This window comes from Myotis daubentonii, chromosome 3, assembly GCF_963259705.1.
Source record: "Myotis daubentonii chromosome 3, mMyoDau2.1, whole genome shotgun sequence".
NCBI lineage: Eukaryota > Metazoa > Chordata > Mammalia > Chiroptera > Vespertilionidae > Myotis > Myotis daubentonii.
Genome location: NC_081842.1, coordinates 669,106 through 695,864, shown reverse-complemented (window position 1 = coordinate 695,864; position 26,759 = coordinate 669,106). Strand labels below are relative to the sequence as shown.

Below are 26,759 nucleotides of genomic sequence, written 5' to 3'. Positions count from 1 at the left end.
AATTACATGAATTCATTTTTGAGCACCAAACCAGCCTTGCATAATTGGGGTATATTTAACTAGATGGATGTGTGTAATTCTTCTTACACAATGCCAGAGTCAAATTGCTGATGCTTAATTTTTGTACCATGTTCATTTATACCTTTTGTATCCATGTTCATCTAGATATTTGTCTGTAGTTTTTATTTTTGTAATGTCTTTCCCTGGTGTTTGTATTAAGGTAATGGTGACCTCATTGAATGAGTTGGTAAGTTTCCCTCAGATTTTATTTCTGGAAGTGATTGTAGAGAATTGGTGGAACTTATTCTATAAATTTTGTAGAATTTTCCCGTAAAGCTTTCTGTTCTGGAGGGTTATTATTGGTTCAATGTATTTAGAAGTTACAAACCTGTGAAGAGTGTCTGTTTCTTTAGTGAGTTTTATAGGCCACGTGATATTTCACAGCAACCCACTGTGTATGTCATTAGTCATTATAAAGACCTTTATGATTGTGCTAATTACTATTTGTATTTAGTTATTTAGATGTGTCCTTGATTCTTACACTGCTATTTGCCTCCCCCTCCAGAATATGCCTTCAGTGAGTACAAGCTCACCATTGAATTTTGAATGAGAACCCACCACAGAAATCAAAGGAGACCCACACACCATGTTTATGGACCAAAAGACTCAATAGCATGAAGAATCCATTCCCCCACAATTGGTGAATGGATTCCATTCCATCCCCATAAAACCCTCAGCAGGGTATTTTTGTAGATTTTGACAAGCTGATTCTAAAGTTTAGATGGAAAACAAAGAAACCAGAAGAGCCACGAAAATTGTGAAGAGGAGCAGGTTGGAACACGCACATCAACCAGCACTAAGACCTAATGCGACCTGCAGTAAACAGGACCATGTGTGTTGGTGAGAGAATGGCACATGCAGTCGATGACGGAATAAGAAACCCCAGGATTGGCGGACACAGTGGCTGAACAGCCTTCTGGCAAGGCCACAGGGACAGTGACGATTCTGACACAAACACAGTTACTTCCAGGATCACATCAAGTTTGTTTATTGAAAAAGAATAATTTCTTCCAACTCAGGCGTATTTGTGTTCCAGGACAACACAACTTCATAGGGTAGATAAGCCGAGCGAGGACATTGGGAACGCATTCACAATCACGTCTTCCGTGTTCAGGTCCCACAATGGACGCATTCCTACTTCCTCCATAACAACAAGACTTGGATGTAAAAACAGGAGGTGTCCAATCCTCACTGGAGTGTAGAGATGATGAATGGGGCATGTTCTAGCAGCAAGTGGAATAGCATCGTCGGTAGCAGCATGGTCGGAAGGTACAGCAGCCACTGCCATACCCAGAGCCGTAGCCACAGCCATAGCCAGAGCCATAGCCAGATCCATAGCCACAGCCATAGCCACAGCCGTAGCCAGAGCCGTAGCCACAGCCATAGCCAGATCCATAGCCACAGCCATAGCCAGAGCCATAGCCACAGCCATAGCCAGAGCCATAGCCACAACCGTACCCAGAGCCATATCCACAGCCATAACCAGAGCCATAGCCACAGCCATATCTGGATCCATAGCCAGAGCCATAGCCACAGCCATAGCCAGAGCCATAGCCACAGCCGTAGCCACAGCCCCCGTAGGAGTTCCCGTAGTAGTTGCAGCACATGCTGGCGGAGGGTGAGGGTTGGGTTGAGGCGAAGAGGGACGTTTCTGAGTGTGAATGTCGCCTCCTCCCCTGGAAGCTTTATATCCGCGAGAAGGGCCCGGGAATGCCATCGCGTCTGTGACTCACGCAGGAAACATTCACTTACCGCCCGGAATGTGCAGGTCACTCCTGTCAGTGGATCAGGAGAGGACTCGGTAGTTAACGACCATTAGTATAGAGTCTCTCACTCTTACTGGGAACCGTGTTTGTTTTGTGTCACCTGGGCCTTGTCTTGAGCCAATGACACGTCCAGGAGAACAGTGCCCATCAATGATCTACTCATCAGAACACGTGGGTTCAAAGCTTCATCCACGAGTCCAGGTTCTGGGGAGGGCGGGGCGTGTCTGTCTGGAATGAGCCTATTACATGAGCTCCACTCAACGCTTTGACAGCTAAGTTTATGCTAATGAGTCCGGACTGGATCCCATTGGAGGGCAGTGCTGGGCTGCACTGACACTGAGCATTTCCTGGCGGAGGGCTCCTGTAGGTCCGCACTCATGAAGATGCTGGTCGTGGCCTGTTTTACTTTTGGAGCCGCTCCCCAGGACATTGGTATCTGCTCTGGGGGTCCTGCAGTTCTACCCAGAGCTCCAACCCCACAGAGTGTCCTCACAATGACGTTGTTGAACGTGTTGCCGAGCACAGGTTCCCTCAGCCATTGCATCTACTTGATGCCCATGAAAATGTGACAGAGTTAGGGACCTTATCACATGGAAATTGAGGTACAAAAAGGTTAGGGGACTTACTAAAATGCACACAGCTCATGCAGCACTAAGATCAGGTCTCTGTTCCTCTTTGTAATGTGCCATACGCCCCCCTTTCTAACCATTGCAGACGTGAGCACTTGCCGTAACAGGGAGCTCATCATTTCTTACATGGGTCCATTTTATGGTAAAGTGACCCTGTTATAAAGCCCCCGGTCACTTCCGAGTCTCTCATTCTTCCCGGGGACACTCTGGGTCCTGCATGAACTTTCCTTCAGCACCTTGTGCAGGAGCCAGAACCCTCAGGCATGGCTGAGGGTCCCCCCTCACCCCCAGTCTCCCTGTCCCTCCAGGGGCTTTGTCTGTGACATCATCCCCGTGACTGGCCTCCTGACCCCTGTTGATGTGCAGACCTGACCCCCAGGTCACCCATGCCCCCTGCAACCCCCAGGACACGGAGAGGACCGCGAGGGGCCTGTCGTAGTGACCACACAGGAGCAGCGCCCACCTGTGATCGCACAGACCTTATGGGATGGGGTCTGAGCTCAGCCTGACTGGCATCTCGGCTCCAATTCTCACAAGGTCACACCCAAGGGGTCAGCCAGGACAAAGGGGAATCTGGTTGGTGTATCATTTAACGGGAGTTGCCCATTGGCACGTCTGTCCCTGAGAGAGCACGAGACATATTTATGCTAAAAAGTTATCATTTTTAAAACTGAAACTCAATTTATTCATCTTGAATTTTTCAGACCAGCCCCAAGCATAACATGATCATAAAAGTGAGTTTTTTCTCCCAACGTGAGAGGCAAGTGCTGGTCCCACGCTGCACGGGAGGCCGTTACACGTGGCTGGGTGTCCGTGGGGGTCAGCTTGGGCGCTCACTGTCGCGCCTGCCGAGGTCTTCCTGACGCCAAACTATGGCATCTCCTCCGGGATAGAGGGGGCGACCGCAATGCGGGGTCAGCATCTGGGCCCCGTCTCCCGACCTCAAAGCTGTTTCCCTTCGCGTGTGGTTAGCCGACTCTGACCCACCCCCTTCCTGTTTAAGCTGGAAGTTGGTCTCTTCTTCATGTAGATTCCCGACGCCTCTCTCTTCTTACTCTTCGTCCTGGCCTCTCCTCTGACTTCTTCCTCTGCGTTTCCCAAGCACCCCTGTGTGTCATCATATTAGAGCAGTGATGGCGAACCTATGACACGCCTGTTAGAGGTGACACACGAATTCACTTTTTTGGTTGATTTTTCTTTTTTAAATGGCCTTTAAATAAAGAAAATAAATATCAAAAATATAATTCTTGGTTTTACTATGGCTGCAAATATTAAAAAATTTCTATATGTGAGATAGCACCAGAGTTAAGTTAGGGTTTTTCAAAATGCTGACACGCCATCACTGTGTTAGAGCAATCATTCCATCTTTATAGCTTGTGTATTATTTGCGTTTCCCACACTTTTAGAAAGCAGGGGTCACATGCGTTCGTTCTCTGTTCACAGCACACAATGAATGACCCCTGTTAAGAGTTTAATAAATGTGGCGAATGAGACTACGCATAGATCTCACTCATAACAGCCGGTTCTATTTCTTCAGGAATAGCCTCCCTGTGCTGATGCCTGTGCTTCAACGTGAGAATGAAGTCGGGTAGAGTTCGTTCTCCAACTGGCTTCTTCCCTCGACATTGTGCTGGCTGTTCTGGGCCCCCCTCGCCCTGGAAACGTTACAATCACTTTGGTGAAATCCACACAACAATAGGCTGGAACTTTGAGTGGGATTGTAGGGAATCTGAGAACTATCTTCAGAGTATTGAGTCCTCCCATCCGTAAACATAGAATAGCTATTCATTTATTTCTTCCCAAATTTCTTTTTTTAAAATACATTTTATTGATTTTTCAGAGAGAGGAAGGGAGAAGGATAGAGAGCTAGAAACATCGATGAGAGAGGAACATCGATCAGCTGCCTCCTGCACACTCCCCACTGGGGATGTGCCTGCAACCAAGGCACAAGCCCTTGACCGGAATCGAACCTGGGACCCTTGAGTCCGCAGGCCGACACGACACTCTATCCGCTGATCCAAACCAGACAGGGCTATTTCTTCCCTAATTTCTTACTTCAGAGTTTTATGGTTTTGATCATATAAATCATGTACACATGTCTTTTAGATTTATATCTAAGTATGTTATATTTTGGCTGCTATAGTCCATGCTATTATTGTCTAATTTCATATTAATATGTAGAAAAGCAATTGACTTTTGTATAATGACTTTGTATACTCTATCCTTGCTTCAATCACTTGTTACTTACAGAAGTTTTGTTTTCTCCGTTTTTTCTTTTGGATTTTCTTCTAGACAATCATGCCCAAGTAGAAAAAGACAGTTTCCTTCCTTCCTTCCTTCCTTCCCCCTTTCCTTCCATCTTTCCTTTCATTTTTTCATCTTTTTTTCTTTCTTTCTCTCATAAATATGACTTTTATTTCTTGATCTTGTGTTATTGCATCAGCAAGTTCTTCCAATATGACACTGAGGAGAAAAACGGAGAGAACGTCCTTGCCTTGCTCCTGATGGCAGCGGGAAATGTCTGGTTTCTTGCTGTTAAGTGTGAGTGATGCTGCTGATAGGATTTGTGTACATATTATATTCTCCATCAAGTTGAGGAAGTTCCGTTTTTTCCTGATTACGGGAACATTTTATTCATGAATGGATGTTGGATTTTGACACATATTGACCGATCATGTGATTTTTCTTCTTCAGGCTGCTAATGTAATAAATTACATGAATTCATTTTTGAGCACCAAACCACCCTTGCATAATTGGGGTATATCTCGTGAGGTGGATGTGTATAATTCTTCCTATAGAATGCTGTAGTCAAATTGCTGATGCTTAATTTTTGTACCATGTTCATTTATACTTTTTGTATCTATGTTCATTAGGTATATGACTGTAGTCTTTATTTTTGTAATGTCTTTCCCTGGTGTTGGTATTAAGGTAATGGTGACCTCATTGAATGAGTTGGTAAGTTTTCTATCGGATTATATTTCTGGAAGTGATTGTAGAGAATTGGTGTAACTTATTGTTTAAAACTTTTGTAGAATTTTCCCGTGAAGTTTTCTGTTCTGGAGGGTTATTATTGGTTCAATGTATTTAGAAGTTACAAGCCTGTGAAGAGTGTCTGTTTCTTCAGTGAGTTTTATAGGCCACGTGATATTTCACAGCAACCCACTGTTTATGACATTAGTTATTATAAACACCTTTTATAATTCTGTTAATTTACTATTTGTATTTAGTTATTTAGGTGTGTCCTTGATTTTGCACTGCTATATGCCTCCCCATCCAGAATATGCCTTCAGTGAGTACAATGCTCATCATTGAATTTGAATGAGAACCCGCCACAGAAATAAAAGGGGACCCACACACCATGTTTATGGACCAAAAGACTCAATAGTGTGAAGAATCCACTCCCCCACAATTGGTGAATGGATTCCATTCCATCCCAATAAAACTCTCAGCAGGGTATTTTTGTAGATTTTGACAAGCTGATTCTAAAGTTTAGATGGAAAACAAAGAAACCAGAAGAGCCACGAAAATTATGAAGAGGAGCAGGTTGGAACACGCACATTAACCAGCACTAAGACCTACTGCGACCTGCAGTAAACAGGACCATGTGTGCTGGTGAGAGAATGGCACATGCAGTCGATGACGGAATAAGAAACCCAGGGATCGGCGGACACGGTTGCTGAACAGCCTCCTGGGAAGGACACAGGGACAGTGACGATTCTGACACAAACACAGTTACTTACGTCACATCAAGTTTGTTTATTGAAAAAGAATAATTTCTTCCAACTCTGGCGTATTTGTGTCCCAGGACAACACAACTTCATAGGATAGAAAAGCCGAGCGAGGACATTGGGAACGCATTCACAATCACGTCTTCCGTGTTCAGGTCCCACAATGGACACATTCCTACTTCCTCAATAACAAAAAGACTTGGATGTAAAAACAGGAGGTGTCCAATCCTCACTGGAGTGTAGAGATGATGAATGGGGCATCATTCAGGGAAAAGCATAAATTTTCAATATTATGTTGGAGGTGCAGAGTGTTCTAGGCGATGTTCTAGCAGCAAGAGGAATAGCATCGTCGGTAGCAGCATGGTCGGAAGGTACAGCAGCCACTGCCATAGCCAGAGCCGTAGCTACAGCCGTATCCAGAGCCATATCCACAGCCATATCTGGATCCATAGCCACAGCCATACCCAGAGCCATAGCCACAGCCATAGCCACAGCCGTAGCCACAGCCGTATCCAGAGCCATATCCACAGCCATATCTGGATCCATAGCCACAGCCATACCCAGAGCCGTAGCCACAGCCATACCCAGAGCCATAGCCACAGCCATAGCCAGAGCCGTAGCCACAGCCGTAGCCACAGCCCCCATAGGAGTTCCCGTAGTAGTTGCAGCACATGCTGGCGGAGGGTGAGGGTTGGGTTGAGGCGAAGAGGGACGTTTCTGAGTGTGAATGTCGCCTCCTCCCCTGGAAGCTTTATATCCGCGAGAAGGGCCCGGGAATGCCATTGCGTCTGTGACTCACGCAGGAAACATTCACTTACCGCCCGGAATGTGCAGGTCACTCCTGTCAGTGGATCAGGAGAGGACTCGGTAGTTAACGACCATTAGTATAGAGTCTCTCACTCTTACTGGGAACCGTGTTTGTTTTGTGTCCCCTGGGCCTTGCCTTGAGCCAATGACACGTCCATGAGAACAGTGCCCATCGAGGATCTACTCATCGGAACACGTGGTTTGAAAGCTTCATCCACGAGTCCAGGTTCTGGGGAGGGCGGGGCGTGTCTGTCTGGAATGAGCCTATTACATGAGCTCCACTCAACGCTTTGACAGCTAAGTTTATGCTAATGAGTCCGGACTGGATCTCACTGGAGGGCAAGGCTGGGCTGCACTCGCACTGAGCATTTCCTGGCGGAGGGCTCCTGTAGGTCCGCACTCATGAGATGCTGGGTCGTGGCCTGTTTTACTTTGGGAGCCGCTCCCCAGGACTTTTGTATCCCCTCTGGGGGTCCTGCAGTTCTACCCAGAGCACCAGCCCCACAGAGTGTCCTCACAACGACATTGTTGAATGGGTTGTTGACCACAGGTCCCTCAGCCATTGCATCTACTTGATGCCCATGACATTGTGACAAAGTTAGGGACCTTGTCACATGGAAATTGCGGTACAAAAAGGGTAGGGAACTTAATAAAATCCCCACAGCTCATGCAGCACCAAGATCAGGTCTCTGTTCCTCTTTGTAATGTGCCATACGCCCCCCTTTCTAACCATTGCAGACGTGAGCACTTGCTGTAACAGGGAGCTCATCATTTCCTTCAAGGGTCCATTTTCTTGGTAAAGTGACCCTGTTATAAAGCCCCCGGTCACCTCCGAGTCTCTCATTCTTCCCGGGGACACTCTGGGTCCTGCATGAACTTTCCTTCAGCACCTTGTGCAGCAGCCAGAACCCTCAGGCATGGCTGAGGGTCCCCCCCGCCACCCTCAAGTCTCCCTGTCCCTCCAGGGGCTTTGTCTGTGACATCATCCCCGTGACTGGTCTCCTGACCCCTGTTGATGCGCAGACCTGACCCCCAGGTCACCCATGCCCCCTGCAACCCCCAGGACACGGAGAGGACCGGGAGGGGCCTGTCGCAGTGACCGCACAGGCGCAGCAGGGGCAGCGCCCACCTGTGATCTCACAGACCTTGTGGGATGGGGTCTGAGCTCAGCCTGACTGGCATCTCGGCTCCAATTCTCACAAGGTCACACCCAAGGGGTCAGCCAGGACAAAGGGGAATCTGGTTGGCATATAATTTAACTGGAGTTGCCCATTGGCACATCTGTCCCTGAGAGAGCACGAGACATATTTATGCTAAAAAGTTATCATTTTTAAAACTGAAATTCAATTTATTCATCTTGAATTTTTCAGACCAGCCCCAAGCATAACATGATCATAAATGTGAGTTTTTTCTCCCAATGTGAGAGGCACGTGCTGGTCCTTCCCACGCTGCACGGGAGGCCGTTACACGTGGCTGGGTGTCCCTGGGTGCCGGGGTCGTTCTCCCGCTAGGCTCTGTCTCTAGGCTCCGAGGCCAGTCCCTCTCCAGGATCCTCTGGCATGCTCACTCCAGCGAAGTTCTTCTGTCTCTAGGCTCCGTGTAGGTTCTGTCTTCTTGATTCTGTTCTAAGTTCTGTCTCATGAGTTCTGAGTTCTGTCTGTTTCTGTCTTGTTACAACTGTATTTATACCAGTTGATTCAATCCTATCAATCTCTATTACAAAGGTTAGGGCGTTTCTTATCTCCATTTCAGGGAGAAAAGATTATGTAGTTTAAGCATGATTGTTCGTAGTTAAAGGGATTAATTACCCGCCTGGCACTTAGTTAAAAGGTTTTATTCCCTCCCTAACTTCAGGGGAAAATCCCTATCTGGGGAAACAACCTTTCTCGGAGAGGTGACCTTGGTTAAAACACAGCGCCAAGAAGGTGAGCAAACATATTAAGAACCGTATGCCATATATGCCAGGTCCCTTGAAACAGCAAGCATGGACCGGCTCCCGGCACCTGGGGGTCAGCCTGGGCGCTCACTGCCACGCCTGCCGAGGTCTTCCTGATGCCAAACTATGGCATCTCCTCCGGGATAGAGGGGGCGACCGCAATGCGGGGTCAGCATCTGGGCACCGTCTCCCATCCTGAAAGCTATTTCCCTTCGCGTGTGGTTGGCTGACTCTGACCCACCCCCTTCCTGTTTAAGCTGGAAGTTGGTCTCTTCTTCAGGTAGATTCCCGACCCCTCTCTCTTCTTACTCTTCGTCCTGGCCTGTCCTCTGACTTCTTCCTCTGCATTTCCCAAGCACCTCTGTGTGTCATCATATTAGAGCAATCATTCCATTTTGTAGCTTGTGCATTATTTGCTTTTCCAACACTTTTAGAAAGCAGGGATCACATATGTTCGTTCTCTGTTCATAGCACACAATGAAATGTCCTCTGTTAACAGGTTAATAAATGTGGCGAATGAGACTACACATAGATCTCACTCATAACAGTAGGTTCTATTTCTTCAGGAATAGCCTCCCTGTGCTGATGACTGTGTCTTCATCGTGAGAATGAAGTCGGGTAGAGTTCGTTCTCCAACTGGCTCCTTCCCTCGACATTGTGCTGGCTGTTCTGGGCCCCCCTCGCCATGGAAACGTTACAATCACTTTGGTGAAATCATTCCTTCCTTCCTTCCTTCCATCCTTCCTTTCATTTTTTCATCCTTTTTCTCTTTCTTTCTCTCATAAACATGACTTTTATTTCTTTATCTTGTGTTATTGATCAGCAAGGTCTTCCAATATGACACGGAGGAGAAACACGGAGAGAACGTCCTTGCCTTGCTCCTGATGGCAGCGGGAAATGTCTGGTTTCTTGCTGTTAAGTGTGCGTGATGCTGCTGATAGGATTTGTGTACATATTATATTCTCCATCAAGTTGAGGAAGTTCCCTTTTTTCCTGATTATGGGAACATTTTATTCATGAATGGATGTTGGATTTTGTCACATATTGAACCGATCATGTGATTTTTCTTCTTCAGGCTGCTAATGTACTAAATTACATGAATTCATTTTTGAGCACCAAACCAGCCTTGCATAATTGGGGTATATTTAACTAGATGGATGTGTGTAATTCTTCTTACACAATGCCAGAGTCAAATTGCTGATGCTTAATTTTTGTACCATGTTCATTTATACCTTTTGTATCCATGTTCATCTAGATATTTGTCTGTAGTTTTTATTTTTGTAATGTCTTTCCCTGGTGTTTGTATTAAGGTAATGGTGACCTCATTGAATGAGTTGGTAAGTTTCCCTCAGATTTTATTTCTGGAAGTGATTGTAGAGAATTGGTGGAACTTATTCTATAAATTTTGTAGAATTTTCCCGTAAAGCTTTCTGTTCTGGAGGGTTATTATTGGTTCAATGTATTTAGAAGTTACAAACCTGTGAAGAGTGTCTGTTTCTTTAGTGAGTTTTATAGGCCACGTGATATTTCACAGCAACCCACTGTGTATGTCATTAGTCATTATAAAGACCTTTATGATTGTGCTAATTACTATTTGTATTTAGTTATTTAGATGTGTCCTTGATTCTTACACTGCTATTTGCCTCCCCCTCCAGAATATGCCTTCAGTGAGAACAAGCTCACCATTGAATTTTGAATGAGAACCCACCACAGAAATCAAAGGAGACCCACACACCATGTTTATGGACCAAAAGACTCAATAGCATGAAGAATCCATTCCCCCACAATTGGTGAATGGATTCCATTCCATCCCCATAAAACCCTCAGCAGGGTATTTTTGTAGATTTTGACAAGCTGATTCTAAAGTTTAGATGGAAAACAAAGAAACCAGAAGAGCCACGAAAATTGTGAAGAGGAGCAGGTTGGAACACGCACATCAACCAGCACTAAGACCTAATGCGACCTGCAGTAAACAGGACCATGTGTGTTGGTGAGAGAATGGCACATGCAGTCGATGACGGAATAAGAAACCCCAGGATTGGCGGACACAGTGGCTGAACAGCCTTCTGGCAAGGCCACAGGGACAGTGACGATTCTGACACAAACACAGTTACTTCCAGGATCACATCAAGTTTGTTTATTGAAAAAGAATAATTTCTTCCAACTCAGGCGTATTTGTGTTCCAGGACAACACAACTTCATAGGGTAGATAAGCCGAGCGAGGACATTGGGAACGCATTCACAATCACGTCTTCCGTGTTCAGGTCCCACAATGGACGCATTCCTACTTCCTCCATAACAACAAGACTTGGATGTAAAAACAGGAGGTGTCCAATCCTCACTGGAGTGTAGAGATGATGAATGGGGCATGTTCTAGCAGCAAGTGGAATAGCATCGTCGGTAGCAGCATGGTCGGAAGGTACAGCAGCCACTGCCATACCCAGAGCCGTAGCCACAGCCATAGCCAGAGCCATAGCCAGATCCATAGCCACAGCCATAGCCACAGCCGTAGCCAGAGCCGTAGCCACAGCCATAGCCAGATCCATAGCCACAGCCATAGCCAGAGCCATAGCCACAGCCATAGCCAGAGCCATAGCCACAACCGTACCCAGAGCCATATCCACAGCCATAACCAGAGCCATAGCCACAGCCATATCTGGATCCATAGCCAGAGCCATAGCCACAGCCATAGCCAGAGCCATAGCCACAGCCGTAGCCACAGCCCCCGTAGGAGTTCCCGTAGTAGTTGCAGCACATGCTGGCGGAGGGTGAGGGTTGGGTTGAGGCGAAGAGGGACGTTTCTGAGTGTGAATGTCGCCTCCTCCCCTGGAAGCTTTATATCCGCGAGAAGGGCCCGGGAATGCCATCGCGTCTGTGACTCACGCAGGAAACATTCACTTACCGCCCGGAATGTGCAGGTCACTCCTGTCAGTGGATCAGGAGAGGACTCGGTAGTTAACGACCATTAGTATAGAGTCTCTCACTCTTACTGGGAACCGTGTTTGTTTTGTGTCACCTGGGCCTTGTCTTGAGCCAATGACACGTCCAGGAGAACAGTGCCCATCAATGATCTACTCATCAGAACACGTGGGTTCAAAGCTTCATCCACGAGTCCAGGTTCTGGGGAGGGCGGGGCGTGTCTGTCTGGAATGAGCCTATTACATGAGCTCCACTCAACGCTTTGACAGCTAAGTTTATGCTAATGAGTCCGGACTGGATCCCATTGGAGGGCAGTGCTGGGCTGCACTGACACTGAGCATTTCCTGGCGGAGGGCTCCTGTAGGTCCGCAGTCATGAAGATGCTGGTCGTGGCCTGTTTTACTTTTGGAGCCGCTCCCCAGGACATTGGTATCTGCTCTGGGGGTCCTGCAGTTCTACCCAGAGCTCCAACCCCACAGAGTGTCCTCACAATGACGTTGTTGAACGTGTTGCCGAGCACAGGTTCCCTCAGCCATTGCATCTACTTGATGCCCATGAAAATGTGACAGAGTTAGGGACCTTATCACATGGAAATTGAGGTACAAAAAGGTTAGGGGACTTACTAAAATGCACACAGCTCATGCAGCACTAAGATCAGGTCTCTGTTCCTCTTTGTAATGTGCCATACGCCCCCCTTTCTAACCATTGCAGACGTGAGCACTTGCCGTAACAGGGAGCTCATCATTTCTTACATGGGTCCATTTTATGGTAAAGTGACCCTGTTATAAAGCCCCCGGTCACTTCCGAGTCTCTCATTCTTCCTGGGGACACTCTGGGTCCTGCATGAACTTTCCTTCAGCACCTTGTGCAGCAGCCAGAACCCTCAGGCATGGCTGAGGGTCCCTCCCCCTCACCCCCAGTCTCCCTGTCCCTCCAGGGGCTTTGTCTGTGACATCATCCCCGTGACTGGCCTCCTGACCCCTGTTGATGTGCAGACCTGACCCCCAGGTCACCCATGCCCCCTGCAACCCCCAGGACACGGAGAGGACCGCGAGGGGCCTGTCGTAGTGACCACACAGGAGCTGCGCCCACCTGTGATCGCACAGACCTTATGGGATGGGGTCTGAGCTCAGCCTGACTGGCATCTCGGCTCCAATTCTCACAAGGTCACACCCAAGGGGTCAGCCAGGACAAAGGGGAATCTGGTTGGTGTATCATTTAACGGGAGTTGCCCATTGGCACGTCTGTCCCTGAGAGAGCACGAGACATATTTATGCTAAAAAGTTATCATTTTTAAAACTGAAACTCAATTTATTCATCTTGAATTTTTCAGACCAGCCCCAAGCATAACATGATCATAAAAGTGAGTTTTTTCTCCCAACGTGAGAGGCAAGTGCTGGTCCCACGCTGCACGGGAGGCCGTTACACGTGGCTGGGTGTCCGTGGGGGTCAGCTTGGGCGCTCACTGTCGCGCCTGCCGAGGTCTTCCTGACGCCAAACTATGGCATCTCCTCCGGGATAGAGGGGGCGACCGCAATGCGGGGTCAGCATCTGGGCCCCGTCTCCCGACCTCAAAGCTGTTTCCCTTCGCGTGTGGTTAGCCGACTCTGACCCACCCCCTTCCTGTTTAAGCTGGAAGTTGGTCTCTTCTTCATGTAGATTCCCGACGCCTCTCTCTTCTTACTCTTCGTCCTGGCCTCTCCTCTGACTTCTTCCTCTGCGTTTCCCAAGCACCCCTGTGTGTCATCATATTAGAGCAGTGATGGCGAACCTATGACACGCCTGTTAGAGGTGACACACGAATTCACTTTTTTGGTTGATTTTTCTTTTTTAAATGGCCTTTAAATAAAGAAAATAAATATCAAAAATATAATTCTTGGTTTTACTATGGCTGCAAATATTAAAAAATTTCTATATGTGAGATAGCACCAGAGTTAAGTTAGGGTTTTTCAAAATGCTGACACGCCATCACTGTGTTAGAGCAATCATTCCATCTTTATAGCTTGTGTATTATTTGCGTTTCCCACACTTTTAGAAAGCAGGGGTCACATGCGTTCGTTCTCTGTTCACAGCACACAATGAATGACCCCTGTTAAGAGTTTAATAAATGTGGCGAATGAGACTACGCATAGATCTCACTCATAACAGCCGGTTCTATTTCTTCAGGAATAGCCTCCCTGTGCTGATGCCTGTGCTTCAACGTGAGAATGAAGTCGGGTAGAGTTCGTTCTCCAACTGGCTTCTTCCCTCGACATTGTGCTGGCTGTTCTGGGCCCCCCTCGCCCTGGAAACGTTACAATCACTTTGGTGAAATCCACACAACAATAGGCTGGAACTTTGAGTGGGATTGTAGGGAATCTGAGAACTATCTTCAGAGTATTGAGTCCTCCCATCCGTAAACATAGAATAGCTATTCATTTATTTCTTCCCAAATTTCTTTTTTTAAAATACATTTTATTGATTTTTCAGAGAGAGGAAGGGAGAAGGATAGAGAGCTAGAAACATCGATGAGAGAGGAACATCGATCAGCTGCCTCCTGCACACTCCCCACTGGGGATGTGCCTGCAACCAAGGCACAAGCCCTTGACCGGAATCGAACCTGGGACCCTTGAGTCCGCAGGCCGACACGACACTCTATCCGCTGATCCAAACCAGACAGGGCTATTTCTTCCCTAATTTCTTACTTCAGAGTTTTATGGTTTTGATCATATAAATCATGTACACATGTCTTTTAGATTTATATCTAAGTATGTTATATTTTGGCTGCTATAGTCCATGCTATTATTGTCTAATTTCATATTAATATGTAGAAAAGCAATTGACTTTTGTATAATGACTTTGTATACTCTATCCTTGCTTCAATCACTTGTTACTTACAGAAGTTTTGTTTTCTCCGTTTTTTCTTTTGGATTTTCTTCTAGACAATCATGCCCAAGTAGAAAAAGACAGTTTCCTTCCTTCCTTCCTTCCTTCCTTCCCCCTTTCCTTCCATCTTTCCTTTCATTTTTTCATCTTTTTTTCTTTCTTTCTCTCATAAATATGACTTTTATTTCTTGATCTTGTGTTATTGCATCAGCAAGTTCTTCCAATATGACACTGAGGAGAAAAACGGAGAGAACGTCCTTGCCTTGCTCCTGATGGCAGCGGGAAATGTCTGGTTTCTTGCTGTTAAGTGTGAGTGATGCTGCTGATAGGATTTGTGTACATATTATATTCTCCATCAAGTTGAGGAAGTTCCGTTTTTTCCTGATTACGGGAACATTTTATTCATGAATGGATGTTGGATTTTGACACATATTGACCGATCATGTGATTTTTCTTCTTCAGGCTGCTAATGTAATAAATTACATGAATTCATTTTTGAGCACCAAACCACCCTTGCATAATTGGGGTATATCTCGTGAGGTGGATGTGTATAATTCTTCCTATAGAATGCTGTAGTCAAATTGCTGATGCTTAATTTTTGTACCATGTTCATTTATACTTTTTGTATCTATGTTCATTAGGTATATGACTGTAGTCTTTATTTTTGTAATGTCTTTCCCTGGTGTTGGTATTAAGGTAATGGTGACCTCATTGAATGAGTTGGTAAGTTTTCTATCGGATTATATTTCTGGAAGTGATTGTAGAGAATTGGTGTAACTTATTGTTTAAAACTTTTGTAGAATTTTCCCGTGAAGTTTTCTGTTCTGGAGGGTTATTATTGGTTCAATGTATTTAGAAGTTACAAGCCTGTGAAGAGTGTCTGTTTCTTCAGTGAGTTTTATAGGCCACGTGATATTTCACAGCAACCCACTGTTTATGACATTAGTTATTATAAACACCTTTTATAATTCTGTTAATTTACTATTTGTATTTAGTTATTTAGGTGTGTCCTTGATTTTGCACTGCTATATGCCTCCCCATCCAGAATATGCCTTCAGTGAGTACAATGCTCATCATTGAATTTGAATGAGAACCCGCCACAGAAATAAAAGGGGACCCACACACCATGTTTATGGACCAAAAGACTCAATAGTGTGAAGAATCCACTCCCCCACAATTGGTGAATGGATTCCATTCCATCCCAATAAAACTCTCAGCAGGGTATTTTTGTAGATTTTGACAAGCTGATTCTAAAGTTTAGATGGAAAACAAAGAAACCAGAAGAGCCACGAAAATTATGAAGAGGAGCAGGTTGGAACACGCACATTAACCAGCACTAAGACCTACTGCGACCTGCAGTAAACAGGACCATGTGTGCTGGTGAGAGAATGGCACATGCAGTCGATGACGGAATAAGAAACCCAGGGATCGGCGGACACGGTTGCTGAACAGCCTCCTGGGAAGGACACAGGGACAGTGACGATTCTGACACAAACACAGTTACTTACGTCACATCAAGTTTGTTTATTGAAAAAGAATAATTTCTTCCAACTCTGGCGTATTTGTGTCCCAGGACAACACAACTTCATAGGATAGAAAAGCCGAGCGAGGACATTGGGAACGCATTCACAATCACGTCTTCCGTGTTCAGGTCCCACAATGGACACATTCCTACTTCCTCAATAACAAAAAGACTTGGATGTAAAAACAGGAGGTGTCCAATCCTCACTGGAGTGTAGAGATGATGAATGGGGCATCATTCAGGGAAAAGCATAAATTTTCAATATTATGTTGGAGGTGCAGAGTGTTCTAGGCGATGTTCTAGCAGCAAGAGGAATAGCATCGTCGGTAGCAGCATGGTCGGAAGGTACAGCAGCCACTGCCATAGCCAGAGCCGTAGCTACAGCCGTATCCAGAGCCATATCCACAGCCATATCTGGATCCATAGCCACAGCCATACCCAGAGCCATAGCCACAGCCATAGCCACAGCCATACCCAGAGCCGTAGCCACAGCCATACCCAGAGCCATAGCCACAGCCATAGCCAGAGCCGTAGCCGCAGCCGTATCCAGAGCCATATCCACAGCCATATCTGGATCCATAGCCACAGCCATACCCAGAGCCGTAGCCACAGCCATACCCAGAGCCATAGCCACAGCCATAGCCAGAGCCGTAGCCACAGCCGTAGCCACAGCCCCCATAGGAGTTCCCGTAGTAGTTGCAGCACATGCTGGCGGAGGGTGAGGGTTGGGTTGAGGCGAAGAGGGACGTTTCTGAGTGTGAATGTCGCCTCCTCCCCTGGAAGCTTTATATCCGCGAGAAGGGCCCGGGAATGCCATCGCGTCTGTGACTCACGCAGGAAACATTCACTTACCGCCCGGAATGTGCAGGTCACTCCTGTCAGTGGATCAGGAGAGGACTCGGTAGTTAACGACCATTAGTATAGAGTCTCTCACTCTTACTGGGAACCGTGTTTGTTTTGTGTCGCCTGGGCCTTGTCTTGAGCCAATGACACGTCCAGGAGAACAGTGCCCATCGAGGATCTACTCATCGGAACACGTGGGTTCAAAGCTTCATCCACGAGTCCAGGTTCTGGGGAGGGCGGGGCGTGTCTGTCTGGAATGAGCCTATTAAATGAGCTCCACTCACTGCTTTGACAGCTAAGTTTATGCTAATGAGTCCGGACTGGATCTCATTGGAGGGCAAGGCTGGGCTGCACTCGCACTGAGCATTTCCTGGCAGAGGGCTCCTGTAGGTCCGCACTCATGAAGATGCTGGTCGTGGCCTGTTTTACCCCGGTAGCTGCTCCCCAGGACTTTTGTATCCCCTCTGGGGGTCCTGCAGTTCTACCCAGAGCACCAACCCCACAGAGTGCCCTCACAATGACATTGTTGAATGGGTTGTCGAGCACAGGTCCCTCAGCCATTGCATCTATGTGATGCCCATGAAAATGTGACAGAGTTAGGGACCTTGTCACATGGAAATTGCGGTACAAAAAGCTTAGGGGACTTAATAAAATCCCCACAGCTCATACAGCACCAAGATCACGTCTCTGTTCCTCTGTGTAATGCGACCTATGTCCACCTTTCTAATCATTGGAGACGTGAGACTGCTGGTTCTCTGTGCTCAGCCGATGGTTAATCCCGCCTCTCTGATTGGCTCCCCAGAAGACAGCCCCCAGGGCTCTTCTCACACTGGGTCCTTCCGGCTTCTCTTTTAGGTCCCCGACTCTTTCCTTCTCTCCATCGGCCCCCCGTCTGTCAGCACCGTCACCATCCCCGTCCCAGGAGCCTTGGGGGCTGCGGCTCCGGCACTAAATCCCCTCCGCACCTGCAGCGGGAACGTGGAACTATCACGTGGACCAGCAGTTCCGTCACACTGTCCCCACTGTCCCTCCTCCCTGCACCCGCTCTGCCCTGAGCAGCCCTCTGCACACCTGTCAGTGTCCGCACCTGCTCCTCTTCCACACACAAAACCCAGGACCGCACTGGCCTGTCGCCCGGTCCTCCCACCTCCCTCCACCCATACCGTCTACATTCAGAGAGAGGTTTGGCCATCTCTTTGTGACTTAATTTCCCACCTGGGCTAAGGTTCCCCTGGGTCGCCTGTGATTACTATCTCTCATGCCATCTTTAATCCTCAAGGGTCCTGGTTTGGGCACAGAGTACACGCGTGTTTCATCGATCACATGTCTTTCACAGGCTCCTTCTCCTTCCGCTGCCCACACTGTCAGCTCTCGCCTGTGCTTTCATTCAAGTCTTCTTGCTCCAAACTCCGCTCCTCCCAGCTGCTGGGAGCATGGGCCTGGCCTGCGGGCCGGGCCACTGGTCACCTGGCGGCCACGGGTCCTTGTCTGGCGGGTCCTGGTGCGGCTGGAGCGTCCTGCCTGTCCTCGGCCTCCTCCCTCCCTGCGGTGACACCCCCTCCCCTGCTCCCCGCTGTCCAGGGCTTCCTGCTGCCCCTGCCCTTTGCTGCCTGCAATCCAGCTGCTTATTTCATGGAGAAAAGAGCACCCCGACTGCCCTCTCCCCGCACACCCACCTCCATTCGCGCCCCCGCCCCCAGCCTCTCAGCCTCTGAGCCTCTCAGCCTCTCAGCCTCTCAGCCCCGTCTCAGTGGAAACTGCCCTCCCTCCCGTCCAGACATGTCTTCATGTTGCGATGAATGCAACCCTTCAGCGCCCTGCTCGACTGACCCTTCCACCATCTCCTGCACTTTCAGCTCCTGTTCCCACCGACACCCCTTTAGGCTATAAACTTGCTCAGGTGTCCCAGCCCTGGGCGCTCTCGGCTCCTCTTCTCAACGCCTCTTCCATCTCAGCTGTCCGATCGCGTTCTCTCAGGCTCCCATTCGTCTTCAGTCCGCGCCAACCTGCCTCCTGCTCTCCCTGCCACCCCAGGGTGTCCTCGCTCAGCCCCCAGCAGCCCCCGCGCCGTCTCCGCGCCTTGTCTTGCGTTTGTCCTCTGCTTTTGTGGCGTTGGGTTCCGTGGCCGCATCTCCCCTTGGCTCCCGTTTTGTGCTTTTCCTGATTTCATGTCCTGCTTCCTGGTGCTGCCTCCATCCCACCTGGAGGGTGTGCTGCCTCCGGCCGGGCTGTGCCCTGTGGCTCTGGCCTGTCACTAACTACACACAATCCGGCCTCATGCGCAGGACACAAGGGTCCGGCCAGTGATAAGCCATTGGCTCCCAGCGACTCCCCCGCAGGCCGGCAGCCACCCTACCTGCTTCCCGCCAGCAGCTCTCCGCTGCTCCTTGTTTGTGGAACCCAGGGCCTCCGTGACGATGCCGCCCCCTCCATCAGCCGGCCTCCCTTAAAGGTTTAGCCTCAACCTGAGCCTCCCAGCAGCTGAGAATGGTATTGTCTGCCTCCCACGCCCCTGCTTAGTTATGGGGTCATAGAGGCCCAGGGGTCTCCCCGCTCCTCACACAGACCCTGGAGTTCAGTTAACATTTGTTTACGCTGTTTGTTTCAGGGCTAGGCCACTGGGGGTTACTAAGTCACTAGTTCACACACAGCGTATGAGCTGAGCCTCTCACACAACGAGGATAAGACAGAGTCCCCCCGAGAGAGCGGGACGAGCACACGGAAAGGCATAGACACTCAGAGCGGCTTTTCAATGCGCAGAGAGGGACGCGTCCCTCCACGCGTCCCGTCTCGCCTCGTCTCTGCCTGTATTCTTGGCCATTAGCAGCATTTTCCTAACAGAGGGCTGGCTCCTCACTGAATAAATGAGTTAACAAATGAGTGAAAAAACCGTCAATATAGGAATCATATCCGTTAAATGGGGGCAACAGTAGGTTTACAGTTGTTTGTTGGGAAAAGAATACGATGGTTTATTGTGAGAATAAACTGTTTTGTGTGCTCACAACTGTAAACCTACTTTTGCCCGCCCTGTATATGCGGCGACAATGACGATGATGATGATGATGATGATGACGATGATGTGACTGAAAATACCAATCCACGCGCCTCCGCATCAAGAACCAGGTTCCGCGTGGCTCTGCGTGACTGACACTCATCACCCCCAATCACAACAAGCTTTCCGTCTCCTGTGGTCACAGCAAAACCAGCGCCAGGGCAAAGCCGTAGCTCACCCTCCCTCCCACACCCGCTCCGGCCGTGGGATCGCACCCGTCAGGCCAGCTCTGCCGCACCCTTCACTTACTTTCTTATTTATTTTTTAAATATGTTTTTATTGATTTCAGAGAGGAAGGGAGAGGGAGGGAGAGAGAAGCATCCATGATGAGAGAGAAGCACCGATCGGCTGCCTCCTGCTGGGGATCGACCTGCAGCCCGGGCCTGTGCCCTGACCGGGAAGCCAACTGTGACCTCCTGGTTCATGGGTTGGCGCTCAGCCACTGAGCCAGGCCCGGCTCCGCTCCTCCTTTAATGCTGAGCCCCTCCGGGGCCGGGATTTCTATTTTCCGCTTCACGCCCATGTAGCTACTGTTCTTCCCTTGTCAGCAGGAGACGGGAAACCCCTGCAGGCGTCTCGCGGCCCACGGCGCTCAGCTCCCCGGCCTCCTGGGCTGGAGAAGACGCCGGACTCGCAGTGGTTTGGAGGGTGACCAGGAGCACCCCCAGAGGGTGCTCCGAACTGGATCTTCCCAGGTGGTTGTGGAGCAAATTTCCAGACGTGATCCCATCAGATCCAAAGAAGTGTGTGTGCGAGGGGGGGGGGGGGGTCCCGACTATGTCAGCTCTTCATGCTCCCGGGGGAGGAACGTGGCCGTCGGGAGGCAAGACGAAGCTGACGAAGGCGAGTGGGGCCCACACTGCGCAGGTCTGTTCGGAGCCCCCACCTGCTGTGTGTGCTTTGGGGCCAATTACTCAGCCTCTCTGTGCCTCAACTGCGCGATTCACTACCCTGGGGGCACGTCTGTCTCTCAGGGTTTCGTGACACGTTAATGAGAGAAGATACAAAGCCGTCCCCAACAACGGTAGCTCCCCAATGGTTCTGGACACGGAGAACAGCTGGCAATAACTTCGGAGCCAGTAGGATCACGACTTTTCTGGAGTCGGACACGTCCTCTCTACCATCGCCGCTGCCATGCTGACCGAGAGATGGCTTGGGCGTCGGTACCTCGCCACGGCGACAGAACCACAACTGCACGGGATGCATAGAAAGCGGTGCCATAGGCTTTATGTTATGTCTGTCATCACTGCCGTGCACATGCGTGTCTGCTCTCCTACATACACATCCTACTTCTTAAGTCAAAACATCCCTTTTCCTTTTGGCCAACGTGAGCTGCCTTGTCACGGAGGCTGCTGAAGGCCAGGCAGGCCGAGCGGGTTCGGTGACCAAACTCCAGCAAAGCCTTGCGGTGCGGATGCCTCCGGAGGGGAAGGCGTTGGCGGGAAGGAGCCGCGTCTAGTCCGGCTCCTCAGCGTCAGGCTCAGGTAGGTGGCAGGTCCCGTGAGAGCCTCGGGAACAAGTCCGTGTCGCAGGGGCTGACATGACCAAGCCCGAGTGGGTGACCGATAGCACACAGCCAGTTCGTTTGTACAGAATAAGACGTGATTGCTGCAGAAACAGCAGTGCTGGAGTTTGCTTGGGGTGTGAACACCCCTTATAGTTAACCCACGTGGAAATCCACGTTATAGTCAGGCCGTTTGGTTAATTTAGAGACAAATGACTGTCACAGGCCCATGTTATCACCACCTCATCGCTGATCCATACGGGAATGGAGTGGTCATCACACACTGACTTGTTCATTTCCTCCGAGAAGTCGCTGTCAGGAAGGCCACCGGGCCTCCTGCTTCCCCGTGAGGAGCGGCCAGGCTGGGAATGAGGAGGAAGTGGTGTTCTGAGTCAGGAATCAGAAGGCCAGGAATTCCACAACCTGGACGTTTAACAGTATCAGCCCAGGACGACTTATTCACACAACGTGCCCTCCCAATGTGACCAGAAGCACTTCAAGCCCCACACGGAGGCCACTCGGCCTGAAGGCCACTGTGAGAACAAAATCTAAGTTTTCAGTGGTTTGGTACATTGACGGGCCCATAACTTCCAGAGCTTTGTGACCAGGACGGAGGCATCGCTACCGGATTGCTCCCAAAGTGGCCTTTATCTCACCCGTGACAATTCCAGCAGATCAACCTCCTTACGTTGCGGAGTGGCTCCCGCTAGGTGTCAGTAGGGGCCATTTGCTTTCCACAGGAAAAAGGTAAACTTTTATTAAAAAAAAAAAAATAGCCAAATAGTTAAAAGGCAAAACAGGATAAAAACAAGAGCACCAAAAGTCTTCTGAGATAAAGAACAAATTGAAAGAATTACCTGGCCCAAATGTAGTGCTGCACATTGATAACAGAGCAATCTATACATATGAAAGCCCAGCGACCGGAACGGTGGAAGGACCAGAACGACCGGAATGATCGGTGGCTATGACGCACACTGCGGCAGCCAACTGGCCTGATCCGGACCCCGGTCGGCGCCCCCTCCTGGCGGCCCGGCCCCTGGTCAGCCCCCAACACCTTTGCTGTGAGCCCTTTCGTGAGCCAAATTAAGAAACGCCCACTGACTTGATTAGTGAGTCAACATTCAGATTGAGTCACCACAGACCCAGTAAACTTGGCGGAGGAAGCGGGAGAAGGAAGGAGTTGGGAAGGAGAAAGGGGCAGGGGAAGGAGGCGGTAACGACACAGCGGCTCAAAGACAGGAGCCCTGAACGTCCGAGTGAGGTCTCCACGCCCAAACTGAAAGCACACGAATGAAGGCCAGGAGTGACGGAAAACCCAGGTTCGGTCTCAGAAGGCAGAGGTCAAATGAAGAGAATCACACCAACCACAGAAGGACTGCCCTCCCGTGGCCGGCCCTGCCCCCGATCGGCCCCCAACACCCCAATCAGGGCGGGGCCACCCGGCCAACCTCCCGTGGCCCCTCTGCCCCACCGGCCCAGCCTGATGGGCCCCCATCGGGGCGGGCTGGCCGGACCCCACCCGTGCACGAATTCGTGCACCCGGCCTCTTGTTGGCAATAAAGTGACAATTCTTGTCAACTCTGAGCCAAATAATAGAGCTTGAAATGATAGGAAATTAAATATCAGAAATAACCAAATTCCAGAGGAATACAACTGATGTTAGGTAATTTAACATGCAACTATACATTTAGGAGAAAAATACATAGGTGAAATGAGAAATACAGTCGATACAGTAGAGAATGACAGTAATATTCTTAATCATTTTCTTCAGTAATTTGTAGAATATTCAGAAGAATAGCAAAATATTCTGTGTTTCTGAAAAAGCTCAATAACTTACAAAGATGAAAAATTTGTATGTATTAACCCAGGATGATAACAAACTAGAGACTGGTTTAATAAAAACTTTATTGAAATACTAGTATGTATTTTAATTAAGTACTGAGTAGAAGAAAAAAATCAAGGATAAGACAATAAAACAGGAAATCTGTTTTATTTCATATGAAAATATAAATTTGTGTTTCAATATATAAAGTGAAACATGTGATACTTTAAATATGTGTCTTATTTAATATTAACAATTAAAGGAATGAAATTAAAGATATATTTATGAAGTTCAAAAGTTAGAAAAAGGCCAAACAGGCAATTACAAAGTGCATGGAAAAAGAAAGTAACAAAAATTAATGCAAACACTAAACATTAGAATACAAAAAGATAGTAGAGTTGATAAATTGGTCAGTGGGTTGAAGAAATAAAAAAGAAAAAGAAAAAAAATCTATGATGTAAATTTTGTTTGTGTGTATATGTATAAAAAGTTAAATATAAGCAAGAAGATATAAAATAATCACAGAAGGGCTTTTTCTTACAAATTATAGGTCAACATCATTCAAGAAGTATGCTAGTAAGTTGAAAATATCCCAATAAAGTCAGGCTTTAACTCTATAAATATTTCAAGAAGAAACGGGCAATTAGAGTAGTAATTACGGAAACAAATGAAAATGTGTCCAATAAATCTTTCAAGAGTGTTTTTTCTAGATCTTCAAAGGTTACATAGACCAACATGGAAATACACTTCGTAAAGTTCACATTGCTTTTGTACTTAAACTTAAAAAAGACAGCACAGAAGATAACTAGAAAGGTAACACCCTTTTTTATATTCACAAAATTCCTAAAGAAAGCACTAGGAGAAAAATGAACATGAAGATAAATTGAACAGTTTAGTGTATTTTCATGAGCTTTTAATTCTAACCATGGTCCCATGCTGTTTCTTTTATCTATTTTAATACCTACTGGAAAAGTTCTGATGTGGAAAACAATATTCGTTTTTCAGGTAAAGAAGATAATTTGGAAACCCCCGGGCCCCAAATCACACTGTGATATAGATTAGGGCCCCTTATATTCATAGATTGAAATTGGGAGGCTGCGATCATTTCTGTGTTTCATGTTCTCACACAATGAACTAGGTGGTGTAACGTCATGCAGGTCTCCTATATCTCTCCATACAGCTTTTCCACCAATGCCAGCATCTCATCCACTCCTTGCTCATTCCATCGTTCGGTTTGACACTGTTATTGAAACTGGAAAAAGCTATCCTATCTGATAAAAGGCTAATATGCAAATTGTCCCCTTGACTGGGAGTTTGACTGCTCACTATGACGTGTGCTGACCACCAGGGGGCGGTGCAGAACATGGTGGGTGTCAGTGACCTGGCGCTGGTAGTGGGTGGCAGTGGAGGCGCTGCGGGCCCTGATGGGCCCCGAAAAGAGCAGGACCCCGGCGGGGTGGTGGAGCAGGTGAGCAGGCGGCACCAGGCCAAGGTGGATGGGAGCGGGGCCCGATCGCCCCGCAGACAGAGGCCAGTTTTGTCTTTCCCAGGCGCTGAGGGAGCCAGGCGGGGGCCCGATGACTCAGGCAGAGAGGGGTGTGTGGGGGCCCAGAGGTCAGCTGGGATCTGCCCTTCCGTGCCAGGCTCTTGTGCTTTGATCACCGGCCAGGACTAGGGACTGCACCTGTGCAGGAATTTCATGCACCGGGCCTCTAGTTGTTGAATGACATGTTCTGAAAGGCGCTGCTAGTGTACATGAAAGTCTTATCGTGTATAATGCTTATTTTATAACTATCCATCTAATGGTAGCCTTTTGTTGCTCTCCCCGGTAGTTGATTCGATTTTCTTGTCTTTTCCAAGTCTGATCATTGAATAAGTTTTACACTATTCACATCCCACTGCATCATCTCTTGGTCTGTGTACTTTTTCGGGTGCAGTGACATCCTCTACAGAAAGACGGCCTGTAACCATGGCAACTGGAAATCCCCGCCCCAGGTCAGCGTCCCCTGCGAAGTCCACGCGTGGCTTTGACATGGACGATAACACTGACCAGAGCACGCAGTCGGAAGCCATCATCTCGGAAAGTACAGACGTAGAGGCTGGTTCCCTTCTCCACAGCAGAACGTGCACAGGGTCATTACATAACGAACTGTTAGGCCTTTATCTTTCCCAAGTATTATTGCCATTGGGATCATGCCAAGAACAGGATCTAGAGATTTGGTATCAGATATTTAAAATAAAACCTCCACCCAGAAAAAGATTAAACGTGTTTGGTCTCTGATCATTCCGCCGCATGAAGACTCTGGCCCCAGCCCAAGTACGTGGAGGCTCCTTGCCATTTTGATGCATCGCTTGCAACACCGCCATCATTCTTTATAGCAGCGGCGATGAACGGGTAGAGACGGAAGGGAGTTTATTCACAGAACACGCACTGTTCTTGGCGACCGAGCCGGCTGGCACTGGGGAAAGAAATGTGCAGCTTTATGAAGCAGCGCGGCTGTGTGTCCCGGCAGGACCCGGGAGGGCGTGGCTCACTACGTGCACACACACACCCCCGGAACTTAACTGCCGGACCCTCCACCTGTGCTGCTGATGCTGCCCGTGGCCCCTGCACACGTGGGTGCACGGTTCTTGGCGTGTCTTTCTCTGGGCTGAGGGTTTTACTATGAAACACTCAGGGAACCCGTCAGAGAGAGGGTGAGAAGTGACTCATTCACCAAGGACAGGCTTAGAGGCGAGAGTCGTCAATAGACTTCGCAATACATACGCTTACGACACGTGTGCTACGTGGCTATCACACACGTCAGTGTCACACACACATGATTTGCATACTTGCTTTCCCTGACAAGCGTCTCTTAGATCGCGTGCTGACGAAATGCAGATGCATATAAAACTCAGCCCCGAAACCACATGAAAACGCCCAGCCCAGTGAGAACGGCGGCCGCGAGTCTAAAAACGCTGTTGGCAATCAAACACCCAATCCATCCTGCCCCAAGCAAACAAAAAACCTAAAAGGAGACTTGAAGCAGGATCTGCCTGGACAGTGGGCGTCTCCCCCCAGGCAGGGCTGGCGATCACAGGAAGGGACCTGGGAGTCCTGCCCTGCGCTCTGGGGTCTCCGGGTGTCGGTGACGTCGGCCAAGAGGTGACATCCTCCTTTCAAAGCCGCCCATGGCCTGTGTGGTGTCCGGCTGGGCATCGCCAGGAGCCTGTCACGGAGCCTGCGTGTGGCCCGAGTGTGGCTGGATGACCACAGGCGTGTGCGCATCTCCAGAGGCAGCGTGAGGAATCCACATGAGTGCGCGC

General features: G+C 48.6%; 4 protein-coding genes across 8 annotated transcripts; all 4 read right to left on the bottom strand.

The window, feature by feature from the left end:
- Window positions 1-1,032: 1,032 nt before the first annotated feature.
- Window positions 1,033-1,667, bottom strand: LOC132229171 (keratin-associated protein 6-2-like). Of its 3 annotated transcripts, none has more exons than XM_059685926.1 (2): window positions 1,450-1,667; window positions 1,033-1,347 (listed from the first exon to the last, which is right to left on the bottom strand). In XM_059685926.1, the coding sequence occupies exons 1-2, from the start codon at window positions 1,665-1,667 to the stop codon at window positions 1,284-1,286; spliced, it is 282 nt and encodes a 93-aa protein (XP_059541909.1). In that variant the 3' UTR covers window positions 1,033-1,283. The 3 variants fall into 3 exon arrangements, with proteins under 3 accessions (XP_059541909.1, XP_059541908.1, XP_059541907.1); XM_059685925.1 differs by having other exon boundaries at window positions 1,033-1,515; window positions 1,606-1,667; XM_059685924.1 differs by having other exon boundaries at window positions 1,033-1,667.
- Window positions 1,668-6,508: 4,841 nt separating this feature from the next.
- Window positions 6,509-6,856, bottom strand: LOC132229169 (keratin-associated protein 21-1-like). The gene has a single exon (XM_059685923.1). It carries the CDS (start codon window positions 6,854-6,856, stop codon window positions 6,509-6,511), a length of 348 nt encoding a protein of 115 aa, XP_059541906.1.
- Window positions 6,857-11,048: 4,192 nt separating this feature from the next.
- Window positions 11,049-11,683, bottom strand: LOC132229168 (keratin-associated protein 6-2-like). 3 transcript variants are annotated; one of them, XM_059685922.1, is made up of 2 exons: window positions 11,466-11,683; window positions 11,049-11,363 (listed from the first exon to the last, which is right to left on the bottom strand). In XM_059685922.1, exons 1-2 carry the CDS (start codon window positions 11,681-11,683, stop codon window positions 11,300-11,302), a joined length of 282 nt encoding a protein of 93 aa, XP_059541905.1. In that variant the 3' UTR covers window positions 11,049-11,299. The 3 variants fall into 3 exon arrangements, with proteins under 3 accessions (XP_059541905.1, XP_059541904.1, XP_059541903.1); XM_059685921.1 differs by having other exon boundaries at window positions 11,049-11,531; window positions 11,622-11,683; XM_059685920.1 differs by having other exon boundaries at window positions 11,049-11,683.
- Window positions 11,684-16,531: 4,848 nt separating this feature from the next.
- Window positions 16,532-16,939, bottom strand: LOC132229167 (keratin-associated protein 21-1-like). The gene has a single exon (XM_059685919.1). It carries the CDS (start codon window positions 16,937-16,939, stop codon window positions 16,532-16,534), a length of 408 nt encoding a protein of 135 aa, XP_059541902.1.
- Window positions 16,940-26,759: the final 9,820 nt, after the last annotated feature.